Source organism: Megalops cyprinoides, chromosome 9 (assembly GCF_013368585.1).
Source record: "Megalops cyprinoides isolate fMegCyp1 chromosome 9, fMegCyp1.pri, whole genome shotgun sequence".
Classification (NCBI taxonomy): Eukaryota; Metazoa; Chordata; class Actinopteri; order Elopiformes; family Megalopidae; genus Megalops; species Megalops cyprinoides.
Window position 1 is genome coordinate 16,108,673 of NC_050591.1, and position 24,990 is coordinate 16,133,662.

Genomic DNA, 24,990 nt, shown 5'->3' on the forward strand with positions numbered 1-24,990 from the left:
CCTCACCGGCGGCTTCTCTCCTCTCTCTGCCCTGTTCCACCCCCCCCCCAGAGGAGCATTCTGAGTCGCAGGACTCGCCTGTGTCCCGGCTTCCCTCAGAGACTGACAGTAACGGGGGTTTGGAGGAGGGCGGGCCCTCGTGGGTCGGGGTTGGGCCCGGGACGGGGTCCCTGGACTCGTCCCGCCGCTGCGGCCAGCGCAAGAAGAGCGACCTGCTGCTGCTGGGCTGCGCCTCGCTGCTGGCCTCCGTGGCTCTGGGGCACGACCTGATGCAGCTGGGACGACTGCAGGTACTGAGGGACGGAGGGAGGGAGAGAGACAGGGGGAGGGAGGGAGAGGAAAAGGGAGTGAGCAAGGAAAGGGGATAGAGGGGGAGGGATGGAACAAGACAGGGAGAGAGGGGAGAGTGAGGGAGGGAGACAGCAAGTAAGAGAGGGAGGGAGGTTGAGTGAGAAAGAGGGGAGGAGATTGAACGAGGGAGAGACGGACAGAGAGAGTGTGCCTTTCACAAAACTGGATTAGTCCTACCATGACAAACAAAACCAGTGTGAATCCATGAGAGAGCAGAAGGAAAGACAGATGCAGCCCAGACAAACAGCCACAAACAGTTTCTCCAACCTTGACAGCACTTTTACAATATCCAGGACAGGATACATTTTGACCATCTACATTAAAGACAGTTATGGAAGTAAGGCTTCATGAACCCTGTGGGTGTGTTTTGAGCAAACCCATATATAAAGAAATATGTTGTTCAACTCAATAATATATTGAAAATATATTCCAAATATATTTATGCAAAGCAGGAGAATATTGCACTATTGCAAAACAGCAGTAATGTACATATTTTGAATATATTGATTGAACAAAATGTGTATTCTCTAGATACATATTTTGATTAATTATTTTTTAACTGAGCTGTGCTGTAGGTGGAAGCAGGGTGTGTTAACCCCTCGTTGTCCCCCTGTGCAGGATGAGCAGGAGCAGCGGGAGGACCAGCGCAAGAAGAAGGAGGGGCTGTTCCAGCGGGCGGGGCGCTTCCGCCGGAGCACCTCCCCCCCGAGCCGTACCCTCTCCCTCTCGCTGTCCCACATCCGGCACCACGAGTCCACCCTGCCCAGCCTGGACCCGTCGCCCTCCGTTACGCTGCTGTCCCTCTCCTCGCTGTCCGACTGCAACTCCACCAAGTCCCTGCTGCCCTCCGACCCCGACGAGTTCCTGCAGACGCCCGCCGGGCCGTCGCCCGCTGCTCCGCCCCCCGCCCTCAACCCGCTCCTGGACCTGCGGGCGGAGAGCTTCAAGAGGGAGCCCAACCAGTCGCTGACGCCCACGCACGTGTCCGCCACCATGGCCCTCAACCGCGGCCACCGCCGAACGCCGTCCGACGGGGCCATCCGGCCCCGCGCACAGACCCTGGGGCACCGGCGAACCCCCTCTGACGGCAACACACCCCTGCCCCCAGCCCCCATCCCAGCCACACCGCACACAGGTGACTACAGTACAGCTTTATGCCTTATACAAATAAAGACACTGTCTCCTCTTTATATGGAAGGTAACTCATCATCCATGTGAACAGGAGAGAATTTTTTGTATTCTACCCAAAGCTGAGAGCCTCAGCCATTCAGAGGATGGTCCATATAGTGTTTGATTAGGAACACAGTGTGCTCATACACTCACGAGGTCCAATGGAAACCCCAGGCACACTCCAAACCGAACAGGGAGCCAGAGGTTGTCCTTATAAACTAATTACAATGCAGTTATTAGTCAGCTGGAAACAACACAAGTAATGAGGCCCTTGAAGCAATAGTCTCCCAAACAGTAGTGCAGTAACTGAATGACCACTGATAACGAGGTATTTGGAGCTGCTGCCACAATGTCACACACATTACATTCCACATAAATTCTATCACTAGTGCCTCTCCAAACCTGAGGGCCTAGGCTGGTAGTTTTGATAATGCAGTGTCTGTTTGTCATGGTTGGTTTATCAAGACTTCTGTCAAGCTTGAGTTATGCAAAGAGTGGCCACTCAATGGTGCTTAAATCTCAGAACACATAAACACAGCAAAATCACATCCATTACGTCATTGTTAACCAGTACTGGTCCTGGGAACCCACTGTGTGCTCAGGCAGTATTCTTGCACAGACCTCTAATACATCAGCCTTTTTTGAAAGAAATGTAAGTTTGTGTTAAATGATAAACATAAAGTTGTCCCTTTGACCTACTTTAGTCAATATCTGTCCGTTTAATAAACATTAGGATTTGTCTCAATTTGTCCTCATTTGTTATTCTATTGATTAGTTTAGACACTACCAATGATCAATAACCAATTTTATTGGAGGCACATATCAATACAAATAAGTCAAATGCTTTTTTGTCTTTTTTTCCTGCACCCCAATGATGAATTGCTTTGACAGTGGATTTCTTGAGCATCACTGTCAGAAAGAGCAGATCAGTATTTATCAGACCTTAACTGCTTGAGTTCAGGTGGAAAAAAAGATAGAGAATATGCTCACCTCATTGCTGCATTTAGTAGATGACCTTATTGAAGATGCCTTGCACAGTTCACATTTTTAGTTATTATATACTTAGGTGGATATTTATAGAAGGTTAGATTATACACTTTTCTCGACAGCAGTGTTCCGCATATGATTTGCATCCACAGCCCTGGGGTTATCAGTGACTGGTGTCACTGTCGGTCTGCGACGAGTTCTCTCTCTCTGTCCCCCAGGTTCTAGGGACACTCTGGAGATTCCGCGGCTGCCTGATCCCTCCACCCTCTTCCCGACCGCACATCGTCGCAAGGCGCCTCCCCCGCCCCCCTCCGAAATGGACAGCCCGGGCGGCGCGGGCACCCTGGAGAGGCCCAAGACCCTGGAGTTCGCCCCGCGACCGCGGCCCACACCGGCAAGGGCGAGGGCGGACCCCTGGCGGCTGGGCTCCCTCTCGCGGACGCTGAGCTCGTCCCCCGGCAGCGGCTGTGACAGCCCGCTGGGCTCCGGGGACGGCAGCGCCGGCGTGGCGCAGCCCACCCTGCTGGACATGGACACGGAGGGGCAGAGCCAGGACAGCACTGTGCCGCTGTGCGGACAGCACGCCCCTCCGGCTGCCCTCTGCGGGCAGCACTTCTCCTAGCGCACGGCCTGTCCGCCCCTGCACCTCCACCGCCCTCCTCGGCACTCTCCTCTCCTCCTGGTCACCGCTGCTTAGCCTCCTCTCTCCTGTCTGCACTCCCACCGTCCCTTACTCACAGACAAAGACAGCACCTCAAGACTCCACAGGCTCTGCCACTGGACATGCCCGTGCACCAATGATGTTGCTTTTCCCTGTGACTTTGGGAGTGGTTGTTTTTTAAGTTGCCATTTTATTCATTTAAAAAAAATGCGAGCATTATTTCTGCCAGTGTGCACAGTATCTGGGTGCTTTTGCAAAGCTGAACCTATTGGTTGAGTAAGGTTTACAAACAACAGCAAAAAAAAGGCCTTTGCACACTGCATCCATATCATTTTCATTCCTCGCTGGGACTTCAGTACTGGATCGAACTGAAATCAATCAAGGAAAATTATAGAAAAACATAGTGAGGCATTTCTGGGGCACTGTAGTATGCAAAGGCCTTGTTTCCATCAGGATGTTCCGCTAACAAGCCTACACGTGGTCTGGGTCTAAGTGTGCCTGTAAGCGTTTTATAGCGCGAAAAGACAAGAACTGGAAAAATACCTGTCGTCCATTCCTTTGTTCCCATCTAATTACACTGTATATGTTTGCAGTTTACAACCCTACGAATTGTTATCTTTCTCCTCATCGTATAGCAAACAAGGACAGCTTGCTCTCCAATGCAAAACAGGAGGGGGCGAAGGGGAGAAAAACTTCGAAGGAAAATGAGGGTTTTATTCAAACGCGTGAGGCGTTTCAAAGGAAGCAGCTCTCACTATCCTCTTCCTCAAGCTACCTGTTTTGTAACGCAAGTCACCAAACTTTCTTTCTGGAGTACTCTACCTTATCAATCGTGTTATTGTCAGACATTCTTCAGCTTCGAATAAGTTCGCAAAGAAAAGACACGACGAAAGTACGGGAATGTATGTATGGCTTGACTGCAGACAGGAAAATCGGGAATATCGCACAAATTTCTCTCAGCGTTTGGGTCGTGGCGAGTGCTGCTCTGGGAACTGTAAGCGAACCGTTGCTGAAATGTATGTCACTTCGGTTTCAGCTGAAACAAATATTTTTATTTTACAAGACACAATACAACACAGTTGAAAATATACAATGTACAGTGTCTTTCGGGGAAAAAGTTTTATTTTTTAATTATTATTTGTATGGGATGGTTTTAAAATGGATCTAATGAAGTGGACCCGTTACTCTTTCCTCTGAGTGATTGAGAACACTCGGAATATTTATTATAATTATTGTAATAATTAAAATGGTCGTTAATTATTGTTATTATCATTAGCCTCTTCCCAGGAATTTCTGTATATATTTGTAGATACGCAACCCGACCGACAACCCAAGCAACAACTACCTTTGTTGAACAACCGTCTTATGTTCATGTACGGAGATTTTGATCTGAACTCGTGACGTCTGAGGCTAAATGAGTGTGACAGTCAGATGATAAAAGATTATTAATGGACGCGTGAATAAAAAATAAAAAACAAGGGAAACTTGGTTTCAGTTGTCTCCATCAGTGCCGAACATTTAAATAGTTCGACGACACGCATACATAGGTCACTATTTGTTACTTTAAGTGATGCTATTGCACGTTTTTTCCACTATAGTTGTATTTGGTGGCAGTGGCTTCACAGTATTACGTAACCTTTCCTGTGATTTTATGCGTTTTCTTTTTGTCGTAATATAAAAGTGAAAAGCTTATCCTTAAGTACCCCGGTTCTTCGCAAATATATCTACTTTTTTATTATTAATTTGCTAGGAAACGAATTCGATTGTAGACACTTGTAGTGTGCACTAGATGCCGCCAAAACTATTCATGGTATAATTTCAGCGTTTTAAATTTTCAAACGCAGTGAGAACACGATATTTCTGATTTGGTTGATATTTCCCTGTTTGTATCATTTTTATATGCCTCTGTCGGTTTATCCCTACCACAACAAAGGTATTGTATTCTGTCTGTCATGGTGGCTGTGTTTTATGCAAGTCTGAAGCTAAAGTGACGTTCAACAGCAGGGGCCAAGATGAGGGGGGTAATTTAACCGTTCCTGTATGTCCAACTCTACGTTACGTTACATACAAGAGGCTACAAACGTAGGCTAGGTTTGTACAAGAGAATGCTCATGTTTCAACACTCAGATCTCAGAACAGCTGAAAAGGACAAAGATGTAGCAATGACATTGTGATAACCAGAATCAAGTCTCAGTCAGCTTCTCCAAAAATTCTTTATATGCCATCGCAATTTGAGACAGGTGGAATGAATTTTATGGATAAGCCAATGAAATTAGCGTGGACATGAACATTTAAAGATGGAAACACATCCTATCAGCAGAGACAGAACAAGACAGAAAAATGGGTACACATACACAGACACATAAAGAGAGAGACAGACAGTCAGACACACACACACGACAGTCTTACTCACACAGACAGACACACACGGGTTTGCTTCTCTCCACTGCTCACTCTGGCGGTACCGCCGACACTCAAACACTCTTTCAGACGCCAGCCAGTTACCTAGCAACCTCGCTTCACTTCCATGGCAATGCTATTAAAAGCAGTGGCAGGGAGGAAAGGAGACAAAGCAGGGAGAGATGGAGTGTGTGTGTGTGTGTGTGTGTGTGTGTGTGAGGGGGGGGGGGGGGGGGGGGGGGGGGGGGGCTTGGGAACACAGAGAGATTTGGTAGTCAAAACCTCAAAAGAGCAGCTGCTGACCTGTGGAGTAGCCAGAGGCCGTGTGCAGGTGTGAGGTTTGGTATTTTGCACCTGTGCTGTGTGAGAGCGGCGCAGTGCAGCATGGTGCCCCCCGTTTCAGACCCAGGTGTGCCTGCGCAGCCTGAGGGAGCTGCCGCTGCAGACGTGTGCGGACACACACACACACACACAAACAGGTGGACACCAGCTGAGGCGACCGAGTGCCACCACAGCCACTTCCCTTTGTTTCCATCCGCACGTCAGTCAGCGGATCCAGCCACAAGCGCCATCGTCATCTGTTACCGGGTACGCTTCTCTCTCCCTCTGCCGGTCCTCCCTGTCTCTTTGTCTCCCGCTCCCACGTTTCCTCTCTCCTTCCACGCCGTCTCCTTTGCCCTTTCCCTCTCCTCCCTCCTCTGTAGTGGAGCAGTGGGAGCCATTAGCTGGGCAGTCAATGGTGACAGACAGATTATTACCTTTGGAGAGCAGGAGAGAGGGAGGGGGGGGGGAGAGAGAGAGAGAGAGAGAGAGGAGATGCACAGTGCCGCAGTCTCTGAAACCAGCGGAGAGAGAGAGGGAGAGGGGTACTTACACAAGGATGTGAGGGATCAGTAAACAATGATACATGCAATGTCCACATAAAAGAGCAATCTTTATATTGCAAAAGACAAGTTCTTATAGATTTTTAGGGGTGCATAGCCTCAGTTTGCTTTGGTCTTACAACAGCAAAACCAGAACACATCAAGGCTTTTACCTGCCTATGGGTACACACACAATGGAATTCATTTAGCAGACCAACCTGGGTGCAGGCAGAAGCCACTGAAGCTCCATGCCTATTTCTATGATGGACAGAACTTGTCTGAAAGCTGTATCAATACACAGATGAATATCTTTAAACTTTTGGATTCTGCCATTCACAGTGAGTCTTACTTTCATGAATGACTGCAGAAAGACAGCACACTAAGGCTTTAATGGCGTGGGTGTGGATGTGGTGTAGGAGGCGGGTATGCCTCTGTCTACACCAACATGCACCAGCAAACAGGGACACCCAGCTGCCACTGGTGTCTGAGCTCTTCCTCAGACAGATAAGGTGACTGCATGTTAACTGTACGAGGAGACTTAAAAACATGCACCTATATATTGCAATGACACATTTGATATGCCTACATTGGCAAAAGCAAAGGCAAACAGACAAGGCATACAGGAAACTTCTTTTTTCCTTTTGAATTTTATTTAAGATATCCATAGTGCATTCCTGGGCTAGCAGTTCAATGTAACCAGCTTTCATTGTTTGGTTTACATTTCTTTTTTTATTATTTAAATGTTCCTTTTAAAGAGATAATGCATGTTGAATGTCCAGGTGGGAAATGGAGCTGCAACGAAGGTTCTCCTCCTCGGTGACCGTTCTGCTCTCTGTTTCAGTCCCAAAGAAGAGAAATGGGGGAAAATCCCTGGTGCTTGCATTCATCCAGCTCCACCGAAACATTCCCCGCTTCCCCACGATTGTGGGAAAAGTAGCAGTCCTTCAGGTTTGCGCACACCTGGAACGGTGTTGCAGCGACCAACGACAGTGCCCCCGTCCCACACAGAAACACAGATAACATATGGACAAACTCCCTAACACAGGCGCTGCTGCCGAACTGTTTGCAGTGTTTAAGATTCATAAACACTCGCAGACCCACCCCCTACTCCAACTTCTCTCAGATAAAGAAATCAATTCACTTAAATCAGTATTTCCTTTATTACAAACATTTGATACCACAAAAAACACTAGCTTTTGATGAACATGTACATGTGACAAGTGATCATAGCCAACAAAAAAAAAAATATATATATACTGCCTTTTTACTTCTTATGTTTCTCTAGTTGTGCTTATTGTTGTTTCTGCCTGAAGACAGACTGAGCCAATGAAGGACACATCTCTTCAAGAATCCCAGCTCCCGAGCACAAGGCAGGCACACAGCACAGGCACATAAAGGGTGCCAGACAGTAGGGTTTGTACATGACCAGAGCGGAGCACAGTGTCCCAGGACACAGATGGCAGCGCTCAGCTCGGATGGAGGCAGCCTGGTCACAGCGCCGCTCTCTGCGCTACGCACACAGTCACCACTTTTCCAACAAACGGGGAGGGAGGGAGAGAAGGAGGGAAGAATACAGAGAGAAGGAGAAAAGAGTGATTGTCAGGAACTGAGGGGAGTCGGGAAGAGACAACAGAGAGAGAAAAAGAGAGATGGAGAGAGGGAGAAGGATGGAAGGAGAAAGACAGGGACGGAGGGGGCATACAAAGGGAGAGAGCGAGAGAGAGAGAGAAAGAGAAAGAGAAAGAAAAGGTGTCAGAATCCGAGAGAAGGAAGAGAGACCGAGAGGGAAGGAAAAAGGGAGGGCAGACAGAGAGACAGACAGTGAGTGACAGAATCAGACAGCAGGGCTGTAGACAGACTGTTCACTGCCCCAAGCCCCCCTTCCGCAAATTATTACTCCTCCATTGGTACTGCCATAACTCTCTCACTGCAGCCACATATCATTTTCCTTTACTGCTTGTAATGTAAAAATATTACTGCAGCAGTATCATTATTACGTTACTACAATGTCACAGCAACATTGAGAGAATGTTATGCCCTCGCAGGAATGGCGCCTTCTCAGACCTCCATGCAATATAGGGTTACACATTTCCATCAACTTACATCTCTGAAGTCCAACTGATATATTTAGATCTTCAATATCAGGTCATTGGGAAATTAGGTGCTCTATTTATCTCCTCGATCGCCTATTTATTCATCCAAAAGAGTAGCTGTAAAAATGGCGTTAAGGGATGACATTAACTGTTTATTACATTTAATCTGTGGCTGGGGAAGTCAATTTGCGACCCCAAAGAGCCCACACATACCGTAGCAACAGGGCCTGTTAGTCATCATTGAACCTGTTGAATCTGCAGTGAAATTCTTCATTGAACATTTTTCTGAAACAGGCAGCACAGCTGGGATGGCTCTCTTAAATATATGATTGTTTTGTTTCTGTTTGTTAAGACACGAGGATGAAGGAGTACAACGATGATGAGCTGACCTTTTTCCTCACATGCAACTGTTAAAAAAAGCCACACATATTAACAACATTGACACCTTTCAGATTGAAATGGTCACTCAGGCATTCATTGCCATGCTCATCTGTTTCAGCAAAAGTTGGGCTCCCTTGTCATGTCAGGTCTGGTATGTCAAAACCATCTCCCCACTCCTGAACCCACGCCAGTTCTGTTCAGGACCAAATCAGGACTGGGACTTCTGAGCTATATTCAGGTTCTACCAGTATGAGTTATAACCAGACTAAACAACAAGCTATAACTGCCAACACCAATAATGTCATGAAGCACTTGGGGGTTTAACAGATAATACTCTGAACCCCTATGGAGAACTGGGGCTGCCCACACCTCACCAAAACATGAACACCCCCCCCCCCCCCAGTCCCTCTTGAACACCATTCTGCCTCTGGAGCTCCTCCCAATGCATACTGATATATTGGAAACATCCAGTGTGCCTCTGATGACTGATGTGTTCCTTTTCAGATTGTCTTGAGTCTTGGAAGGCTCAATATCAAACACAGGCTTAAAGTGAGGAGACAGCTAAATGTTTTGGCTCATCTAACTCCTAGCTTTGTAGTTTGACTAAAATATGCCACTGTAAAAATGGTCATTTTCTACCACTGCAGTCATTATCATTAATCTAAATACAATTCTTTTACACTGTTCTATATTTACTTAACTTTACTTACTTTTCCAATTTTAATAACATTTAAAGTACACAAATAAATTTAAAAATCTCAAATGGCAAAAAAACTGAGTTGTTCACCTGATTCAAATATCAGACACAGTATAGACAGATTAATATCAGTTCTCCTGCACAAACACTGCCAAGTACAGTATGTCCTATAACTGTCCACATTTCTATTCAAACTCTGCCTCATTTAATTTCTGGTTCAGAATAATGGAGAGTAGAAATGTAGAGATGTGTTCTGGACAGAGACCTTTTCTGTTATGGTGCTGTAGACCAAAAATATTCCCTTGATTCCCACAATGACTGGACCATTCTTTAAGTCATTAACAGTCTTGACGACACAACATATTCCAGGTAGGGATGGGGGCTTGAAACACAGAATTACTGAAAACATCTTTTCACAGCTATGCCTCATTGTTTTGCTTTTGTACCTTAAAATGAGAGCATATGCATGCTTGTTTCAACAAATGATAATAATTACAATGATAATAACAGCCACAAATTTGAAAGACTTAAAATAGGTATCAGAGAACAAATTACAAACATTGTATTAGCCCTTGAATTCAAACAGATCAGAAACTGACACAAGGTATCTTTAAAAAGAGAGAGAGATTAAAAAAAGAAAACAAAAACCAAGCTGATGGTTTCTTTACAAAAGTAAAAAGGCAGCAACTATCCTTTAGCGTGGCCTTACCCCTTCCTCTCTTGATTGGTGTGATGGAGGGTGGGCGGAGTCTCTCTGAGCACATATCAATAACTGTGCTGCTCAGCTGTGTTTTCAACTAGAGTCTTTTCTACTGTGCGGTTGCACCTCTCCATTTGAGCCACACCCGTCCTCCTCAAACTACCACCACAGTATGGCCACAGCCATTATCGCACATCCTTAACTCTCCAACTATCCCCTCTTTTTTAAATACAAAAGAAATATACATACTTAACTTCTGTACATTTTCTGGTTTTAATAAATAAAAGTGAAGCGATCTCCTGTATTTTACTTTTTTCTAATCATTATCATTCTTATAACCAGTACTGTTACTATAATTATGATACATTATTTCGCTTTATTTTTGTTGGCTTTCTTATTTAGACAGTCACTGCCTGGTATTGTCCCAGAGCAATGGATGGGGCTTAGAGGGTTTCAGAGAGGGGTAGGGGGAAGTGCCCTGTGTGCATCCACCCCTTGTGGGCACCAGGGTCGCAGCCATCCAGGATCAGTGGTGGAAGGGAAATCGGGTAGGGGGGTATACTGGCGGGAAGGGTAGAAGGCTGGGGGCTGGGTGGTGGGCAGGGGGCATTAGCCCATGGCTTCTTTGCCAATCTCCCGCTCTCTCTGGCCACTTTTACTCATCTTCATCTCCGTCAACTGAATGTAACGCAACACGTTGGTGTCTGAGAGAGAGAAAGAAGGAGAAAGAGAGACAGAGAGATAAGGAGGGAGAGAGAGAAAGAGAGGGAGAGGTTATATTAGCTAATCAGTGTGATCAGTATTACTGTTGCCTGTGAGATATATAATTCACTCCACAGTTAATATACAAGACTAGACGTAGCATTTACATACCGACTATGCTGTCTCTTTTCTTTGTGCAGAAAAGTAGCCTTTATCAGTCCCTACATATGTACAGTATGTTTACTGCCACCTGTGCTCTCCAGTGCACTTGTTTAAGCCAGCCTGGGCTGTGGTCTAATGAGCAAAGCACCACTGGGGCTGATGGGAGGTGAAGTCCACAGATGGGTAAATATACTCCACAGCCTGAAGTTCTGGACTTCACTTCCTGTCAGCCCTAATACAAAACTCGTTGATTAAGGCAGCCTAAAGGAGCTTAGGCCAATGCTGCAGGGCACCTGTGGGCTCGCGGCTCGCAGCATCACGCAGGTGGCGCAGGGCGCAGTCATAGTCTCCCAGGTGGTAGAAGGCGATGCCGGCACGATACATGGCCTTGAAGTGGTCCTGCTGGTGGCTCAGGACCTTCAGACAGTACTCCTTGACCCTCTCATAGTTGACCAGCTCCGACTGTAGGAGGCATGCTGGGATAGAACAGAAAGTCACTCGTTTTGCCACACAGAGACGAGGCTAGAGGCACAAGCTTATCAGTCATCACCTCAATTAGCACCACGATTTCAGGGGAGGGAGGGGGAAAGGAAGAAAATGAGCCAGACAGAGAAAGTGATGGAGGAGGAAAAAGGTTAAACAAAAGATGAAAATAGATAAAAAGACAGAAAGGCATAGAAAGAAAGAGGTAAGGATGGGAGCAGGACAGAAGGAGAGAAGGAGAAACAAAGAGAGAGAGTGTGCCTGAAATGCAGACACAGAGGAGGAGGGGGACAGACAGAACTCGCTGTCCACAGACACGCTGTGCATGGAAATAACCACACTTGAAAAACAGACTGCTTCATTATAGTCATCAGCTGTCTTCGGACACGCCTTGGAGCCATGTTTCCCGATTCTAGGCTGGGGAAACCCAGTGTCTGCAGCTCTGTGTTCATGCTGAGCTCTGGATTGTGTGATTAGAAAACATTACAGCTTAATTAGACCTTTTTCACCAATCTCAGCCGTTAAAGCACTGACCATGGTGCTGGTCAGGATTTTAATCGTGCAACTGAGCACTTTCCCCTAAAAAACAGTGCACACTTCAGCGCTCCAGAATGCGAGAATGAGAGAATCCTGCTTCAGAAAACTGCCAACATGGGGATTCGTGTGGTGTCAGATCTTAGAATATGGACCTAAGGACTGTACAGTTGAATTATTGTCAGGATGTTATTGTTGCACCCTTGAATGTGGTACTTTGGCTGTCATCAAAATGCAGCTATCTAAATGGGTTGCAGAACATGTGAAATTATAAACATAGCTGGCTGCCCTGGGTACCGGTGCGTGTGTATGACAAACCACCACCTCCGCCAGCAAGAGAGGATGGCCTGGTGACTTTCTTGCCCGGGAACAGGCAGCAGCAGTAAGGCCCATATATTAGCCCTGAGACATCAGGACTTGATTTCCTATTTCTATTTCTGTGACTCAATCTCATATGTAATCCCAGCGGTGGCCCTCACTCTCTCAGTCTCACCACCTCTTCTTCCTCTATGTTTCAGTCGGGATATGGCTGATCTTACGTGTTTGGCCTGGCACTGGCCATCTCTTTCACCTGGTTCCCCACAGTGAAGACGGGGTTTTGCCAACACAACGCATGACATACTGCAGCAAGATGGAATAACTATCTGATTTGTGCTCTCTGGTAAATTTAACCTGGTTCCAAGCCACAGACCCCAAAACCCTGTGGGTGATATGGGCAGGTATGGTAAGGTATGTAACCTGATTTGCCTCAGTAAACATTCAGCTGTATAAATGGATGATAAGTAAGCTCTGTAAGTCTGTAAGGGTATCTGTCAAGTACCTAAATAATGTAATGTAATAATATGATCTACCTTAACTGACTACCGCTGCCATCAAAATCCCATTTTCTCCCTCTCACTCCCTCTCACTCCCCCCCCTTCACTATGTGACAGAGGGCTCTGTGAGAAACAGGAGTCAGGGGCGATTAGCTGGCAGAGAGTGTGAGCCAAGCCTCAGAGGCAGAACTGGAGTGAGATGGGGACAGGGCTGGCGTAATCAGTGTTGGGGGGGGGGGGGGGGGGGGGAGTATGGGAGCCTTGCACCTCCCTCACATCCGTCCCCACAGAGACAGGGATGTGCAGGTGGGTGGGGGCCGTGTGCGGATGTAGGTGAGAGGTGTCACAATACTGTACCCTTTGTCCCTATCCCTGCAGTTCAGCAAAGATAAAGAGGACCAAAAACAAAAGGTACATTAAAAATATAAACAAATGGAGAAAAAATGAACATACAGATTTTGTAGATGAATCACTCTCTGGCACTGTTAATGTGAGCATCTGTTAGGGTAAACAACCAATGTAACACAGTGTGGTGGAATACACAAATGCCTGGATGACACCTTAATAAACATTACAGGAAGAAGCACCAACCCAGTCAATGTGTGATGCAGTGTTGATGCTAAATTGCTGCTGTTGCTAAGGAGACATCAAACCGCTGTAAGTCAGGATCAAGTTCAATCCGGTACAGACTGCTGGTGCTGTCGCAGAGATTACTCTCTCACACTGTCCTTCCTTCTTTCTCTCTCACTTTCTCCCTGCCCTCTCTTTCTCTCTCTGATCATCCGTTTTTTAACCACAAAGATCCTCCAGGCAAAATGTCTGAGATTTTGTGACGACAGATCTTCATCTGCATATAGAGAGAGGAAGTGAGAGACTGAGAAATACTGAGAGAGAGGGAGAGAGAAAGAGGGATATGGAGGCTAATACAAAGCTAATTCAAAGCCTCAAAAGATCTCAGAGGATCCGCATTTGCAGTTTGAATGTGGAGGAACAATTTGTCAGCAGACAGGAAGTCACAACTACAGAACCAAAGCCAAATGGACAGCTAAGCAAAACTAGTCAAAGTCACACCAAATTGCTGGGTGAATGTGTGCAGTGTACAAACAAGGATGCTGAGACATGCAATTCAGCCTCTGCCAACAAACTAGTCTGGTGGGGTCTTCACAATCCATGCAGCCATTTAAAAATCCCTCCAATTTGCCTAACGACAGAGTGAAAGAAAGAATGATTATATCCATGTCTCCTTTCATCCCTCCCTCTCGCCGTCTTCTCCCACTGGAGTCCTGGAAAGCTTTCAGTGGATCCAGTTTCAGCCTGTAAGGGCCTAATGGCTGCTGACACTCTCAAAGCTCTCTCTCTCTCTCACACACACACACACACACACTCTCTGCACCCAACAGCAGACACAGTGTCTCATGGCAGACAGAAGAGCAAGAAGGTGTCAGAGCAACAACAACTGAAAACTGCATTCAGGCAGTTATTGTGAGTCTGAGAAAGGAGTGTATATGATAGGGTGGAGAGGTACATACCAACACTGTGGTACAGCATGCTCTAGATCATAACACCAGAAAAGGGAAACTCTGGCTTGAAGAGCTGGAAAGGCTGTTTCAAAAATACAGGTAACCCTTGCTGTTTCAGCAGATTCAGTCAGAGTTTTAAATATTTCTACCAGGCAGAACTCCTTTTTCCTGGGCTGTAGAGCACTACACAAAAACCTATGTTATTTGATATGTCATACAGTTGTTACATTATTACATGAATGCAGACAATAATCACTTGTTTACTGAATTATTACATTTAATGACTTTTTTATCAGGAACAAATCCCCCTTTATGCATAAGTGTACTATCGGTGTAGTAGAGTATTCAGACATATCCGCATTTGTGTGCCTCTCAAGTACAAAGCCAAGGTAAATGGTGAGGGACTCCTGTACAAGATTTAATCCAACTCTACATGTGAATGGGCCCTGGTAGGGACCCATGCAGTACCCCGTCTCCATTCTGTCTCGGTGACCCTGAGCAGGTGAGACAGATTGGGCCTCAGTGCTGACCGGATATGACCCACCTGGCCCTCACAGATGTTCCATACCCCCACAGCAGCCGGTGCTGAGAGAGGGGGTGGGCTAATGGGCCTTTCTGCTGAGGGACAGTAAATGGAGGCCTCAGTTCAATTAGTGTTGTAATGCTGATCACATACCAATACAGCACCTAATGAGTCACACTGCATTTGACGCTGGGAAATTTAAGGGCTGACAGCACACACAGTATTCATTTAAATGACAGATCTCAGAGTTATGTACAATCTAAGCCGTAGACATTCAACAGAGACAATGTCATATTTAAGTTCATACGAATACAGAGAGAGGAAACATTTAAAACTACTAAAAGATCTGACTCCAGTTTCAGATTCAAACTCTCATAACAGCTGGCAGTGGGAGAGAAGGAGAGCTAATGGGCAGTCCTGCTGAGGGAAAGCAAATGGAGGAGTCAGTTCAGCCTCTGGTTTAATGCTGATCCCACGCTCATTCAGCAGCTAATGTGTCAGCACACAAATGCTTTATTTCCCCTCAGCGCTGGTGCATTCCCCCTCCCCCCCTTACTCCTGTGCCTACCTCTGAAGATGAAAGTCAAGGATTTTGTGCTCCAGAGAACAGCTATAAAAAAACAGTTGAATCCTCAGTTTATGTGAAGAGGTAGGAAACCACTAGCTTTGAAGTTTTGTTGTTGTTGTAGTGTTTGTTTTGTCCTGTTCAGTTTCCTCTTTTCCTTTCTATTCTGCGCTATTTTTTGAATCTAACAGGTGCAAGAACAGGTGGTGGAGTGGGTGGGGGGAGTAACACCTGTTGAGGATCCCCTGAACTGCTGTTTCTGAAAAACCTGAAATATGCAAATTAGAATCGTCTCCCTATCTTCTGCAAGAGGAGGCCTATATAAGGCAAGGGCAGGCCCAGAACACCCAGAATAAAAGAGGCAGAAAAGTGACATGAAAACAAGTGTCACGCAGTCAGGTCACTGGCTACATTACCCACTTGGTTAGTAAATACTCACATCCAGAGCAACTAAGATTTTAAAATATAATCCACTTATAAAGCTGGGCATTTACTGACACATGCCAGGTTTAGCACCCTGCTGAATGTTGCAAGAGCAATGCCCCACCTGAGAATCAAACCTGCAACCTTTTGGTAGAAAGTCCCTCTCCTTCACCACCACACCACTGCCACAAAGTCATGCTCAGTCGTTGCTCGTTTCATTTCCAGGGCATGAATCAAGAAGCTGTTTATCTCCCTTTTAAGCATTTAAACTTTTTTTGACAGGACCAGCAGCCGAGGCATTACGAGCGTTGCAAATTTAAAGCCTGTCTTCCTCTGTGGTGATTACACTCCTTTCAGTCTCGCTGTAATTAGCGCTCACTCCAGAAAGTTAATGGTAGTCTTAGGGACATATCACTTTCCTAAGCAATCTCCCCTCCCACTGTGTCCTGAGTCTACCCCGGCCACCCTCCTCCACAGACACAGACAGCAGTCAGCAGCAGTGTGGTGTAGTGGTAAAGAGAAGGGTTTGTAGAGGTTCATTTGTCAGGTTAGGTACTGCTGAGGTACCCTTGGGCAGAAGGCTTAACCAGATTAGCTTCAGTAAAATATCCAGCTATATAAATGGATACTATGTAAGTCACTTGCTATGTCACTCTGGATAGGAGTATATCATATGCAAATGTAATGGACATTCATAGTCATCATGGTGCTTTAACACCACCTTAAGTCCATATTAATGGACAACAAAGCCCCTTCCACTAAGATGAAAAACAATGATACATTACTGGTCTATACTGTATATTATTGAACATGTAGATCAGCGTTTCCCAAGCCTCTCCTGGAGGATCCCTTGTCCTGCATGTTTTAGATCTCTCCCTGCTCCAACACAGCTGATTCAAATGATCAACCCGTTATGAACTCCTGAAGTTGCTTAATAACAAACTGATCATTTAAATCAGCTGTCCTGAGCTGTCCTCATCTTCTCCTTTCTTTTATTTTCTTTCTCTCATTAATTTTCTCTCTCTGAATTATTCTCTCCCTTTTTATTTCTCATTTCTTTGCCTCGCTATATGATCATTTTTCTCTGTATTTCTTGATGCACGCAGTGTACGTGCCTCTTCCTAACCTCATAGAATCTTTTCACTCCATCGCTTTCTCTCAAAGCCTCCCTCTCCTTTTCAATCCTTCTCTCTGCTCAGGAATGATAAGACTCAATCCCAGATTAATAATAGACTGCTCTGTCATCGTCTTGGCTTTTAAAATGAGAGCAGGTCAATGGTAGTGACTTACAAGCAAGTGCACTGCGCAGTAATACCAAAGAGTATATGTCTAGTTAATTTTCCACTCTCTCTCTCATTTCCTTTTCTCTCTCTTTCTGTAATTACCTGCCCCCACCAATGACACCAGAGTAAACTATACTGCAGTGTCTCATGGCATTATTTACTCTGATTCTCTGGGTCATCCTGCGCTTGAATTTGTTGGGCTAGAGGTGTAAGAATCCACTTTCCAAATAAAACTAAATTGTTCTGAGTGGCACCTTGGGCCATTCTCTGAGCAAACATCACTGTTTTATCTGACAGTTCTCAGTGAATATATACAGAATTTGATAGGAGGATTCAATTTAGTGCTAAGTGCACTGGACAAGTCTACATTTTTTTTTTAATAATACTGGAAATATGAGGATTAAGGTGGGACTTGTGCACCAACTGACCTGATGAGGTAGATTTATAAATACTTCATTTAGTCCATGCATTTTTATTTTCTCACAAGTGTTGCCAACTTAGCAATTTTGTCACTGGGTTACAGACATTCAGAGTAATCAAGTGAAAACATACATTATACACTTTCTAGGTGTGTGCACTATCTGGTGTTGTTTCTATGTTGTGGCAATGCAATTTTGGCAAGAGGGTATGTCATCCTCGTTAGCAAACATTCAAAAAGACAGATCACCACAGCACACAGTTAATCTGTCGCGCTCCTGCTGATGTTTAAAAGTGTGACAATTGTAATGTGCAAGTACCATATGGCAGTCTGAATGTTGCGTTTGGGAGCATGTAGCTGTTTTTACCATATTCTGATGGAGAATCCACAAACAAGCCTGAAAACAGGTGTTTGCTCATTGCGTCTCTAATTGGAGTCCCCGGACAGCGGCGCGGCGCTCAGTGGCTTCCTACGCTAGCGCGTGGTTCCCTCATTAAAGCCGCACGCCTCGTCGTCCCTGGAAACCGCCACTACATCGAGCCTATTTGCATACATCACCCCAAGAGAAAACAGCAATCATCATGGAAAAAACAGCCCAGTTATTCCATCAGACTCTGGAGCAGAGTGCAGAGCTTTTCGCAGTCACGCATTGAATGTTTTCTTTTTAAGAACCATGAAAAATTGATGATTTATTCGCCTGCTGTAACCCCACGGTTCTCTAAACACCGACTCCAGCTGAGTCAGTTCACCAGCCACTCGCTTCAATATTAATGGGAATGCAGTTCTGACACCTACCCTTGTGACTGCTGTTAAAGGCAGCGTCCTCCTGTTTAAAATTCACCTGCCTCCCCTGATGCTTTTGAAGAAAAAGGACAGTGTTTGTCAGTGTACTGGTCCTGTAATGTTGACCACATGTCTGAAAGGCAGACCACAGGACGTAATTTTTCAGAACAGATACGGAAGGGGAGGCATCCGCACGGCACATCTGGCTAATGGTGATGTACCTGCTGAGGGCAGAAGGGGCTGTCCCCAGCTGACCGCCTGTCCTAGAAACAGTACAGTGTGCACCAGCTCTACCAAGGCCTCAAGGACCTTTGTCTACTGCACCCAGATGGACTCAGCATGGCCCAACACTACTGTCCGCAGCACCATAGCACTAAACGCCCCTGATTACCGCTAAATGCCATTGTATGCGATATTGAAGCACTGAATACGAGTGTACACTGCACAACTACACTGAATAATGGTGCGTGCAGGACTACAGAACTGCACTCCACTGCTGCTAACACTCCTGAGCACTACTATACATTGTTAACAGCTATATAATTCAAATCCAAGAACACTGTAGCCTAATATGCCCTGCATAGGCACACACAGTCAAACTGAAGCCAGCTACACACTGCTGTGCTGGACTGTACATTGCCTCTTACTGCCTTATGCTACACTAAGGAAGCATTACCATTTCCGTAACAAATTGTCAAACACAAAGCATGGAATTATGGGTAACATTTAATCCTGATGTGGTATATGATAGAATCCGTCATTGCACGCTTGAAATGGTTACGTCAGTGTACACTGTTAGAAATCGCAGTAGGGTTTAGCAGTCATTTCAAGAGCATTTTCTGTACAGAGGCAAGCTCATCATCGCTTCGTAAGCAGAGGTCATGTCACGCTGTGCGTCGTCTCTCTCTCTCTCTCTCGCTCTCTCTCTCTCTCCTCCCCCCTTTCCTTCTCCCTCTCTCTGTTTATCACACAGTCTGAGGGGGCATCTGCTTCTGCCTGCAAGTGCTGTGCTGTGACTTTAACTGCAGACTAATAGAGAACCTTGCCATTCCTGTTATCCTTCTGTACCTCTCTCTCTCTCTCTCTCTCCCTTATATATATATATATATATATATATATATATATATATATATATATATATATATATTATATTATATATATCCTTCTGTCTATACTATGCTATATTTATTGACTTAACATAAGCTTCCCAGTCCTCTCTGAGCCTTCAAATAAGACATTTGATTTTTATCATCCAAATTATGGTGAAAATCAGGAACAAAAAATAATGGCAAAATACTGCAAAATGTTCTCCTGTGCATAATGGTCAGAATGAAAAATTATCCCCTCCACCCTCTCACTCACCGTCCCTCTAGCCTCTTCCACTCTTTCAACCCCTCCCTCAGTCCTCTTCTCTTACACTCTATGTCTGTATTTTTCGCCACCATCTCTCCCACTGTTCCATCTTTCTTTGTGCCCCCCCCCCCCTCCACACCCCCTTTGGCTGCAGTAGATACAGCACGGTACAGTAGACCGAGTGCCCAGCACAGCCCTGAGGCGATGCTGTGCCATCTGTGGACCTGGCATCCAATGCCTTGGCCCTCATTGACTCGCTGCCCTGTCCATCAACACGAGCTCTGGGTGAACCCGCCCCTGCTCTGCACCCTCGTCTTTGCTCCTCCTCCCTCTCTCCTTCTCTCTTTTGCTCCCTCCTCCTCCTCCTCCTCCTCCTCCTCCTCCTCTCTCTCTCCTGCCCTCTCGTACTTCCTGTTCTTTCCGTTCTTCCTCCCTGTGACAGTTTTTGGCAGATGATGAAAAAGAGGGGTTTGGTGTCTTCCTTTCATCTGAGGGGCTGTGAGGTTCGCGATAAGGCCAGCGCTGCAGTGAATAAATGATGAATCTGACTTTATCTTCCTTCTCTGTATGCAGAAAATAGCAATGGACAAAGGTATATATCCAAAACCTTAATTTAAATCAATAATCAAAATCAGAATTAAAACAAATGATCGCAGCTGCCAACAGATGTCCACCACACAGACAACACTTGGACGCAAAGACACCCACATAGATGATAAATAAAGAACAAGCAGGTAATGCCAAAAGATCTGCCTTGACTGCGTGGACAGATTGTTCGCACTTGCATCGATTTTGCATTGATAAAGTGTTTATTTTCGTAGCTGGATGTGTTTTAGCTGGAATAAAAGCCCTGAGTTGAGGTAGGTAGGTGTGTGCGTGTGTGTGTACAGGTACAAAATGTTTCCTGTGTTTTTCTGCACCACAGAGTGGTGGTTGCATCATGATCTGGCATCAAGATATCACAGTATCTATGAAAGTTATGCAGTATTAAGGATATTTCATGTATTTAACCAATTAGCATTACTCTTTGTAGTTAAATCATAGACACACATTTGGCCAATCACCTTGAATAAGTGTGAGTTAGTCACAGATCAGAACAAATCAGGATCTGTCAAATATCCCCTAAAGGAGGGATTCACTTCTTTTCATGTTTGTATTTAACGCACATCATAAAAGACTAGCACAAATGAGGAGGAGTGCGATGCCTTGCTGTCTCCGTTGTTGCACGCTGCAGGATTAACTGATAAATTAACACTATCATTAAGATGCTGATGGAGAGAGCTGGATGGAGAGCTGCAGTAACTCACTGACTGACCCTGGACTACATGTTGCACCGAATCTCGAAATCTCCCTGCCAAATGATAGCATAACCCACTTAGAAATGAAACACACCATCTCTCCTGAGAAACTGTTAATGTGTCATAGAGAGAGAAAACCTATAGGAAAGGAAAAATGACTGGGTAAAAGATCATTTTCTGTGTGTGTGCGCATGTGTGTGTTTTTTATGTATGCTTACAGTATATTATATAGCTATGTTATATATAATGATAGGAAATTGGCCGTTCATTTTGGTATAGTGCTTCTTGGACAAATTGAGGCAACATCTTCTTCGTTTTCCTTTGGCCTCTTTTCCTTACCTCTTTATCTCTATACAAACTGCTGGCTCTCACACAGACCCAGGTAACATGTGACAGGTGACAACTTTGGACAATTTTGGATTGTTGTCTTGTTTATTTGATGTTTTTAATGTGTCTATATGTTTTGTGCTGTACCACAAATTGCCTCTTGGAGGACATTAAAGTTTTCTATCTATCTATCTATGTATCATGTTTCCGTTGTATACCTCTCTTCTTACTCTCAGCCTCTCTTGTGTTCCCATCCCTGTCACAGGACAGTTGCTACACTTCACTGACCCTGTAATCAATGCATTCTCAGAAAACTGCTCATCAGCTTTTGAAGTTTAGTCATTTAAAAAGTCGCTGGGTCCAACTAGAGTGGCACAAGTGACGGATTGTGACAAATTGGTGGTTGAGACTGACAGTGGCTCACACACACACACACACACACACACACACACACACACACACACACACACACACACACACACACACACACACACACACACTCACACACACAGAGCTGTGTCAGCACCGACACTGTGGGAATGAAAGGTCAAACAGCCTCCTGTCCATCAACCCAGCCTCCACTCCCAGCACCCGATACACTTCATTACTGCTGCTGAGGTAAACAGAAACACTAGAGGAGCTTCTCCTCCTCTTCCTGCATCACACACCCTGCGGCCTGCCCCACCGCTGCACGGTTTCACCCTTGAAACAGAACACCGCTTTCCTTGAGCTTGTCCGAGCTCTTCTTCCCTGCTGCATGTGGCTGCGATTTGCGCCTCACGCAGCTATGCGTTGTGGGATAGGAGCAAACGTGGGGAGGTGACAGCAGAAGCTGGCAAATGGGTGTCCTGGCAGAAATTGCTCCTGTTAATGTACTGCTCTGTCACTCCCAAACAGGACCAACGCCGTGGACCATCAAAAGAAAAAGTAAATTAGTTGACCCTCACCCTGCTGTGACATACATCAGAGGCTTTTACAACCATATGGAGCATCCATCCCCCTTCACTGTGTGCTTAAATATCCCACAAATGGCAGTCCCTCTCAACCTTCTAAAAGAGTCCCCTGGGGGATAAATAATATAACCAAGGTGTTCAAGTGGCAGGAATGTCTAACAACTCCTCTCTGCAAGTATATTTTGCCGAAACATTAAACCTGTGCTGGAGCATGTCTGTATCACAGACCAGATTCTAGGTGCTAAACGTATCATCTTATGGCAATTTATCAGCATCATGAGGCCATTAAGTGTTGGCTTGAGGAAGTATGTATTTTAGTCCCATCAATCCCATCTGAGCACGCCCCCAAGCGATCACCTGACCAACAGGTAACTCTCTCGGGCACAGCTGACGCCAAATCGTTATGGAATCTCCGTGTAGGGGGAACACGAGCAAATCACAGGGGAGCATCGCTCGGAGACGACGAATGAACACAAAGTGACCGAAGACAACACGAGCGGAACGGAGCAGGCCGACAAAACAATCATGCGAGAGAAGGGAAAAAAAGACAAAGTAACCCAAGACTGACATCACGTCCTCACACACGCACTCATTCTCTCTCCCACACAAAATGAGCTAATTAATGTGCGAATGGAGAGTAAATTAACTACGCTTGTAAATCATAAATCAAGCTGCATGACTGAACAAAGAATTTTGAATTGCTCTTGGGTAGGCACTGACAGCAATCACGACCTTTATTGTTTAGGACACCGCAATGCCATGGTTTGTGCAACGCATTATTAATCTATATCTCAAGAGTAAGAACAAACACGACGGCGGCCTACACTAAGTGCTAACAGAATCTACTCCAGCTCCAGCTCTCGCTTCGGACGGCACTACCGGAACGAACAATGGCAGCAAGCCTTCTTAGTGCGGGATTTCTGGGTTCACGCTTCCAAAGGAGGTCAAATGTAAATGTTGGCACACATACATTGACACCGACTCACCTGTCAGACTGTCGTAGCATTCGATCTCTGTGCTTTCTACGGCTCTCCGCTGTTCCTCGGTCAGCCTTACTGCGGCTTGGCTCAGCAGGTTGACCTCGGAGCCCGTGGTCCCTTCGGCTACATGAACCCCCTTCAGCTGCAGCAGAGCCCGGTGATACTTCCCTATAGCTTCCCGGAATTTCTTTTCCTTGTAGCACCGGTGGCCCTCCACCTTAAAGTCCACCGCTTTTTGTATCTTCGCCTCCATCTCCAGTTCCGCGGCGCCGGCACGGTACCCAACGCCTCCACCTCCACCGCCGCCAACGTCCCCACCCGCAGCCGCTGCCAGGCTCCGGCCCCCCGCCTCCGGGTAGCTCTTCAGGCTCTTAATCGAATGCTGCTTTGCTTCCATATCTCTCAGTGCGCGCGACAGCAGCAGGCCATGCTGTTCCGACGCGAATGCCTGTTTTCTTTGGGAGGACTGGAACAGCGTGCTGTGCATAAAGGATGCGATGGAAGAGGGGACGGGAATTCAGCAACAAAACAGTGCAAGAATAGCTCAGACAAAAAATAAGCTAACATAAATCTCTAAAGATAGAATAACGGAATTTCAGTTTTTTGTCATTTAATATAAAAGAGAAATGGCAATGCTTCGTTGCTGTATTGCCTCTCCGCCTCGTCGCTTTGTGTGTCCCTGCTCAGTGGTTTTGCAGAGTGGTGCTGGGTAAAGGAGAATCTCCTGTTTTGCGCTCGAGCCGCCGGCACGCGCAGCTTCAGCACCACAGACAGCGAACTTAGCCTTCGCTCGCGCTGCATTGTGGGAGTGAGGGAGTCGTGCGATGCTGCTGCATCACGAGCGCAATCTCAGCAGTCTTGCACGCTGTGCTGCTCACAACGTACATATTGCCATGTCAGAGCTTTACCGACAATATATCTTAAGAAATTTTACCAAACAAGGAACGACTGTCGAAATATAGGACAAATGCACGTAACTGTCAGCAGGAGTGATGAACTAATAATGACTAATGCAGGTTTAACCAGATGACTATTATTACTGAAGAACACAGGGAAGCTTTGGGGACAGCAGCTAACAGTAACTGCTTTTAATAAACAATATAGTATCATGGACACCGGTTATTAGCAATTGAAACCGTTTGTATTCCGAGCGCATTCGTGCCGTTTGTGAAATCGTTCTTTACTGAATGTTGAGAGCATGGTGACATGAAACAAAGGCGCACCGAAAGACACCCACAGAGGAGTAAATGGTGTTTTTGTCTTTTTTAACGACGCTCAGAGGAAATAAATAAATAAATATTTAGGAAAACCCGTATGACACACTTGGGATTTATATTTTATTTTAGAGTTTGCTCAAAAAGCGTTTTTTAACGATTTAGATTTTAAGAGGTAGGGTAAGATTGTCTTTCTGTTAAGGAAGATGGGGGAGGAAAATTTCGTCTTTTGAAATATGTAGTCGTGGGTGCCATAATTAAAATAAATAAATAACATTCGATGATAAATAACAACAGGTGATGCGGTCGCTTCAAAAAGCACGTAACAATCTGTAGAAAAGTGTATTGCGA

General features: G+C 45.7%; 2 protein-coding genes across 2 annotated transcripts in view; one reads left to right on the top strand and one right to left on the bottom strand.

The window, feature by feature from the left end:
- map3k10 (mitogen-activated protein kinase kinase kinase 10) overlaps positions 1–4,644 on the top strand; it is a 28,499-nt gene extending 23,855 nt beyond the window's left edge. The window contains exons 9-11 of the mRNA XM_036537478.1: positions 52–290; positions 970–1,486; positions 2,727–4,644. Of these exons, the coding sequence (XP_036393371.1) occupies positions 52–290; positions 970–1,486; positions 2,727–3,130 (1,160 nt within the window). The 3' untranslated portion in view covers positions 3,131–4,644. The remainder of the gene's footprint in view (positions 1–51; positions 291–969; positions 1,487–2,726) is intronic.
- A 3,554-nt stretch (positions 4,645–8,198) lies between these two features.
- On the bottom strand, positions 8,199–24,263 carry ttc9b (tetratricopeptide repeat domain 9B). Its single transcript, XM_036537486.1, has 3 exons — positions 23,432–24,263; positions 11,461–11,643; positions 8,199–11,007 (listed from the first exon to the last, which is right to left on the bottom strand). The coding sequence occupies exons 1-3, from the start codon at positions 23,910–23,912 to the stop codon at positions 10,913–10,915; spliced, it is 759 nt and encodes a 252-aa protein (XP_036393379.1). The 5' UTR covers positions 23,913–24,263; the 3' UTR covers positions 8,199–10,912.
- Between the last annotated feature and the right edge of the window lie 727 nt (positions 24,264–24,990).

Coding starts and splice junctions, on each gene's coding strand:
- ttc9b (XM_036537486.1), bottom strand. CDS start 23,912: ATGCACAGCACGCTGTTCCAGTCCTCCCAAAGAAAACAGGCATTCGCG. Junction 11,644..23,431: donor ATGCTACGACAGTCTGACAG/GTGAGTCGGTGT, acceptor GTTCTATCCCAG/CATGCCTCCTACAGTCGGAG. Junction 11,008..11,460: donor TGCGAGCCGCGAGCCCACAG/GTGCCCTGCAGC, acceptor TCTCTCTCTCAG/ACACCAACGTGTTGCGTTAC.